General features: G+C 51.8%; 1 protein-coding gene across 1 annotated transcript; it reads left to right on the top strand.

Annotated features, from left to right (window-relative positions):
* Positions 1–4,904: 4,904 nt before the first annotated feature.
* ENH_00052870 (hypothetical protein, conserved) lies at positions 4,905–5,579 on the top strand (the record flags this gene model as incomplete). The annotated part of the gene is made up of 1 exon (XM_013583720.1): positions 4,905–5,579. The coding sequence occupies one exon, from the start codon at positions 4,905–4,907 to the stop codon at positions 5,577–5,579; it is 675 nt and encodes a 224-aa protein (XP_013439174.1).
* Between the last annotated feature and the right edge of the window lie 1,054 nt (positions 5,580–6,633).

Raw genomic sequence — 6,633 nt, forward strand, 5'->3', positions numbered from 1 at the left:
GGCTCACCTGCCGCAGGGGGTTTCTGCTGCAGCTTGTGCTGCAGCAACGCAAACCCCGTAAAAGTCATTGTGGCCAAATTCTCCTTTTGTCCCTTTTGTTTGCTGCTGCCCAAACCCTAGCACTGTCCCGTTCGCGTCCCACTCCCGCACTGCTGCGCAGTTTGCTGCTGTCGCCTGCAGCAGCAGCAGCAGCAGCAGCGGCAGCAGCAGCGGCAGCAGCAGCGGCAGCAGCAGCAGCAGCGGCAGCAGCAGCGGAAGCAGCAGCGGCAGCAGCAGCAGCAGCAGCGGCAGCAGCAGCGGAAGCAGCAGCGGAAGCAGCAGCGGCAGCAGCAGCGGCAGCAGCAGCAGCGAGGAGGAGCATGCAAGTGCAGCGAAGGCGCAGACGCCGCGGCAGCAGGAAACGCGTTGCTGCTGCTGCTGCTGCTGCTGCTGCTGCTGCTGCGAGGTTTTATCGCTCGTGATGTAGAGTGCTGCTGTTTCTTACTGTTGCTCTTTCTGTCTCTCAAAAACCCAAACCCTAAACCCTAAACCCTAAACCCTAAACCCTAAACCCTAAACCCTCACCTTCTCGGGGGCGCATCTTTGAGAGCTTCCGAAGACCAGCGCGCCATGCCTTTGCAGCAAGCCCCACAGCACAAGCCCTAAACCCCAAACCCTAATCCCTAAACCCTAAACCCTAAACCCTAAACCCTAAACCCTAAACCCTAGGCCCTTCGCCACAGAAAGCACTTTGTCGGAAAATAAGAGTAAATGAATTGGCTTTGCAGATGCAAGAAGGAAAGAGACAGAAAGAAAATTGGACAAATAAAAAAAAATAAAAAGAAATAAAAGGAAAATAAAAAAGAGACAAAAGGAAATAAAAAGGAGATATAAAAGTGACAAAAAAGGAGATAAAAAAGACAAAGTTGAAGAATTCAAAATGAAGGGACAAAGAGACAAAGAAATCCCCCAAAGATAACAACATGTCTCTTTGCTGCTGCTGCTGCTGCTGCTGCTGCTGCTGCTGTTGCTTCGGATGCTTCTACAGATACTGCCGCTCAGCAGCGCAGTATCTGCTGCTGCTGCTTTTGTTGCTGCTGCTGCTGCAGCAGCAGCAGCAGCAGCAGAAAGCAAGGAAAATGTTGTACTCACGGATCTGCAAAGAGACAAAAAAACAATTTAAAAAAATAAAAATAAAAACGCATGCAGAAGCTGCGCATACACCTGAACTGCGCAGCGCTGCAGCAGCCGCTGGGGTGTACGTACAGCAGAAAGAGGGAAAAAGAAGAAAAATGAAAACGGAAAATAAATCAAAAATGAAAAAGAAATAAAAAAAACAAAGAATTAAAAAGACTGAAAAGTATTTAAAAGCATTTAAAACGACTCAAAAGGAGAAAAAAGAAGCTCGAGAACGGCGCCTTGGGGTGTACGTACACCCCAGCGCTGCGGCGTGCGCGCGGACGGCCCGCGCTGGGGTGTACGTACACCCCAGCCGCATGCAAACGCATGCGGGTGTACGTACACCCCAGCCGCATGCAAACGCATGCAGCCCCAAACTCACCGAAGTACTCCAGAGCTTCTTTGCGGAGAATTGCGGGGGCTGGGGCCCCACAGGCGAGGGCTGAGAGGCCGCAGAGGACTGCGTCGAGGTGAAAGAGAGAAACTCGCCGCAGCGCCGAGGGGCTTATTGCTGCTTTGCTGCAGCAGCAGCAGCAGCAGCAGCAGCAGCAGCAGCAGCAGCAGCAGCGGCGGCGGTTTTGAGGCAGCAGGAGGCTGGGGGGATGGGCACGCGGAGAGCCCAGCAGGAAAGGCAAACAGCAGCTGTGCTGCGGGGGGGGGGAAAGGAGGAGGGCTAGGGTTTAGGGTTTAGGGTTTAGGGTTTAGGGTTTAGGGTTTGGGCGGGAGCGCTGTCAAACGTTCGCACAAAAAAGGCCGGGCAGTGGAAGTGAGCGCAGCAAAACCTATGCCAGGGTTTGGGGTTTAGGGTTTAGGGTTTAGGGTTTAGGGTTTACTCGTTTTCGATGAAGCTGATGGCGTATTGAGCAATGCCAAGGGCTTGGTTGGTGTTGCTGCGCAGTGTACATACACCCGAAGGCTGCAAGACCGTGCCCTGGCTCATTGTGGGGTCGTTTGAGTTATTGAAGAGAGAAAATGGATATTTAAATGCGCAAATGAAAAACAAAATAATAATTAAAGAATATTTTGCAAAAAGAAATGAAAAAAAAGGGAAATTTGCGAAGAATTAGTTGCGGATTTGCCGCAGCTGAGGTGTACCGACACCTGCTCGTGCGAGTTAGAGCGTTGGTGTCTGTTTTGTTTTTCTTTCGCCCAAATGAAGCTCTAAATGCAAATTTAATTATTTATTTTAATTTAAAAACAATTTTAATTTCTCTTTTTTCTTTTTTTAAAAGTTATTTCCTCCAATTTAATGCCTTTTGGCAAACTCGCGCGGGGGTCGGTCCGGTCTGGTCTGTTTTTCAGGTGTATAGCCACCTCAAGCAGTTTCACTGTTTGTTTAAAGCCTAAATGAAAGTCTTAAACCCTCAGCTCTAAACCCTAAACCCTAAACCCTAAACCCTGGAAGGTAAACCCTGAACCCTAAAGTGCCACAGACCGCGGTGTATGCGTCGTCCGCGAGCGGAACCGACAAGGCCAAACCCTACACCCTAAACCGTAGACCCTAAACCCTAAACCCTAAACCCTAAACCCTAAACCCTAGATTTTAAACAAAAACTAAACTATCCAAACTAGTTGTAAGAAACAAAAGGGGAGAATGCGTGTGCCTCGGGGTCTGTTCGGCTGGCTTCTATTGCTATTTTAAGACAAATCCCTAAACCCTAAACCCTAAACCCTAAACCCTAAACCCTAAGCCTTTAGCTGTAAACACTAGACTATAAACCCTTGGCACAGAGTCTGCACCCGTAAACCCTACGCCTAAGGCTCTGAGGCCGAAATCCTAAACCCTAAACTTTAAACCCGAAACCCTAAACCCTAAACCCTAAACCCGAACAGCAAATGCCAAGCCCTAATCCTTAGGCCATAAAATTTGATTCCCAAACCCTAGGCCCTGAACGTTGTAGTCTTAAACCCTAAACCCTAAGCCCTAATTTCCAGACTCAGTTAAAAGCACAATGAACCATCAGCCACCCTAAACCCTAAACCCTAAACCCTAAACCCTAAACTCCAAATTCAAGCGCCCCCGCTGAGTGCTGTTTCTCTGGGCCTTTGACATTGCCGGAAGATGCACCATAGAATCGACAAATTAGCGTTTAGGGTTTGCGTTTCAGGGCTTAGGGTTTAGGGTTTAGGGTTTAGGATCTGGAACTTCTCACTTGAGTTCATTATGCATGCCATTCCCATTTTGCCCCGAAAGCTGGCTAGCTAGCCATCCAGGCAGCCGAGCTAGCTAGCTAGCTAGCTAGCTAGCTAGCTAGCGTTTAGGGTTTGCAGCTAGCTAATTGGCTAGCTAGCTAGCCACTGATTTAGGGTTTGGCAATTTGCATTTGTTTTGCCATTTTTCTAAAAGTCGATTTAACAATTTTTGAAGAGATAAAGGGTACGAAGAGCACGGGCAGCTTTTTATAAACCCTAAACCCTAAACCCTAAACCCTAAACCCTAATTTGCGTTTGCATTTGAATCTGGATCAAACCCTAAACCCTAGCAATTGCAACGCACTTTTAGTTTTGCTATGGAAAAAGAAGCTTCCTTCCAAGCGGGTGCGCGGCGTTCGTGCACAAACCCTGAATCCTAAACCCTAAACCCTAAACCCTAAACCCTAAACCCTAGCTTTTAGTAAGTCTGTTGGTGGGGCATTTCAAGTGCTTCGGGACTTAGGCATTTCCAGCTTCGCCGCGCCCTCTCAACTTTAGTAGGAATTCTTTAAACCCTAAACCCTAGACCCTAAACCTTTAGCCCTTAGCCCTAAGCCCTCAGCGTTAAACCCTAAACCCTAAACCCTAATCGCTAAACCCTCTAGCAGCAGTTTTTCTTTGCTTTTGGTCCAGCAGACCAAGACCAGCAGCGTGAGGTGTGCAAATTTCGGGTGTATAGGCAGCTCTTTGTGGCGTGTCTCGCTTTTAAAAGAAATAAAAAGAGATTAAAAGAAAAAACTATTTAATTTAATTATATTAATATTATTAATGGGATAAAAGGGGCAAAAGAGAAGCACAGAAGTCCAGGCGGTTTGGCTAGCGAGGGTTTGGAGCGGCGCCGAGGCTGCGGGTGGGGGTGGGGCGAAAAGGGCTTAAATTTCTTGAAATATCTTTTAAAAAAGAGGCAAAATAAAAAGAAAAGACAAATAAAATAAAAATAAAGGGAAAAAGAATAAAATAAATGAGATCAGGGCTGCAGACGGCTGGGCGAGGCGGTGTCGGCTGCGGTGGTCTGCGCGGGGTGTACGTACACCCTAAAAAGCGGGAAAACAGGTCGGCGGGAGAATTGGGTATTGAAATAAAGAGAAAATTCTTCTTATTTCAAAAAACGAGTTTATTTTTGAAGAAAAGAAACCCTTTTTATTGCGTATTTGCGAACAAGTGAGGAGCTGCAGCTGCCTGAGCGCGCAGCTGACAGGCGGCGGCACAGCTGGCTGGCGGGCAAGATCCGAGCAAATTGGCTGTCGGGGTTTATTTTTCTTGTTATTTTTTCTCTTGTTTGAGATTTGTTTGATTTTTAGATTTGTTTTTACTTGTGTTTGCTTCTCTTTGTTCTTTTCGCCTTCGTTTGCTGCTGCTGCTGCTGCTGCTGCTGGTCACTGCAGTGCCACCGCAGCGCTCGCTCTTCGGGTGTACGTACACCGCGCGTCCGCCGCGGCCTCTCCGTTCTTTTTGCTGTTTTCACTTCAGCAAATATATATTTTAAAGAGCATTTGAAAGCCAAAGAGCAGCTGCTTCAAGTTTGCTGCTTCCTGCTGCTGTTCTCTCCCAAAATGAGGGCCTTTAACCCCCTTTCCTTAGCCTTGGCTGTTTGTCTCTGGCTCGCTGCTGCTGCCCGCAGCAGCAGCAGCAGCAGCAGCAGCAGCAGCAGCCTGGAGGCGATTCTGAAGAGCGCGGGCCGCGCCTTCCCCGAGCAGCGCCCTGCAGCAGCAGCAGCAGCAGCACGCAGCAGCACAGACCTCTTCGCCGTCGGCTCTTGGCTAGCTGACTCCTTCTCAGCAGCTAGCCACCAGCTAGCCATGGCTGGCCTGGGCCTTGGGCTTCCGGACGCGCAGCGGCGGCTGCGGCCGCAGGGCGAAGCAGCAGCAGCAGCAGCAGCAGCAAGTTTGCTGCTGGGGTCGCAGGCCCCCGTTGCTGCTGCTCCGTGGCTGCCTGCTGCTGCAGCAGCAGCGCCCGTGGGCTCCACGGTGCAGCAGCAGCGGCAGCAGCCGCAGCAGGAGCGCGAACTCGCAGCAGCAGCAGCAGCAGCAGCGCAGGCGCTGCAGCAGCCCCCGGTGTACGTACACCCCAGGGCCCGGCAAACTCTCTTCAACATTTCTGCTGCTCTCAAAAGTATTCAAAGAACTTCTTCGCAAACAAGAATGAAAGACGTCGACCGAGCAGCTCTCAGCCACCTCACTGCAGCAGCAGCAAGGGCCGCCGCGGACGTCGAGGTGACTAAACCCTAAACCCTAAACCCTAAACCCTAAATCCTGGAAAACCCCATATCTCCAGCAGCAGGAGGCCGTTTGAGCTGGTTTTTGAGAGGCTTGCTGCTGCAGCAGGGAATCTAGCTGGTTAATTCAGCAGCAAATGGATTTATTAATTAATTTCTTTTGTTTTTGTTTTATTTTATTTTCAGAGATTTATTGATGCTGAACAAGCCCTCCTCGCGAACTTGGCAGCTCTGGGCCGCGCTCTGCAGTCGCTGAAGGCCCCCTGGGAATACACTGCAACGGCGCCTCTTGCTGCTGCTGCTAGCCAGCTGCAGCAAGCTGCAGCAGCAGCAGCAGCAGCAGCAACAGCGCAGCCCGCGTCCCCCGTCGAGCAGCAAGAACAGGAGCAGCAGCAGCCGCAGCAGCAAGAGCAGCCGCAGCTGCAGCAAGAACAAGCCCCGCTGCAGCAAGGACAGGCCCCGCAGCAGCAAGAACAAGCCCCGCAGCAGCAAGAACAAGCCCCGCAGCAGCAAGAGCAGCCGCAGCTGCAGCAAGAACAAGCCCCGCAGCTGCAGCAAGAGCAGCCGCAGCAGCAGCAAGAGCAGCCGCAGCAGCAGCAAGAAAAGAAGCAAGAGGACATCAGCAGCAATCTTCCTGCACTCCCCGCAGCAGCAGCCCCTGAAGCAGCAGCACCTGCGGCAGCAGCAGACGAGGCGGAGAGCGCTGAATCAGCAGCAGCAGCAGCAGCAGCAGCAGCAGGAGAGCCTGCAGCAGCTGCGGAAGCCGAGCCCATCCCAAAGCCTTCATCCGCAGCAGCAGCAGCAGCAGCAGCAGCAGCAGGAGAGAGGCCTGCTGCGGAGTCTGGGGATTCTGCGGAGCAGCAGTTGCTGGAGGGGACGATCGTGCCGGCCCCTTCCAGTTCGCGCCTGAGCAGCAGCAGCAGCAGCAGCAGCAGCAGCAGCAGCAGCAGCAGCAGCAGCAGCAGCAGCAGGCCGCTGGGCGTGAGCAGCAGCGCGGCGTCGCGGGCGCGTCGCACGGGGCCCCCGCCCGCCTCCCCGCGGCGCCCGGCCTCGACCCCCCTCCCCCC

Source organism: Eimeria necatrix, genomic scaffold, assembly GCF_000499385.1.
Source record: "Eimeria necatrix Houghton genomic scaffold, Enh_scaff422, whole genome shotgun sequence".
In the NCBI taxonomy this organism is placed as follows: domain Eukaryota; phylum Apicomplexa; class Conoidasida; order Eucoccidiorida; family Eimeriidae; genus Eimeria; species Eimeria necatrix.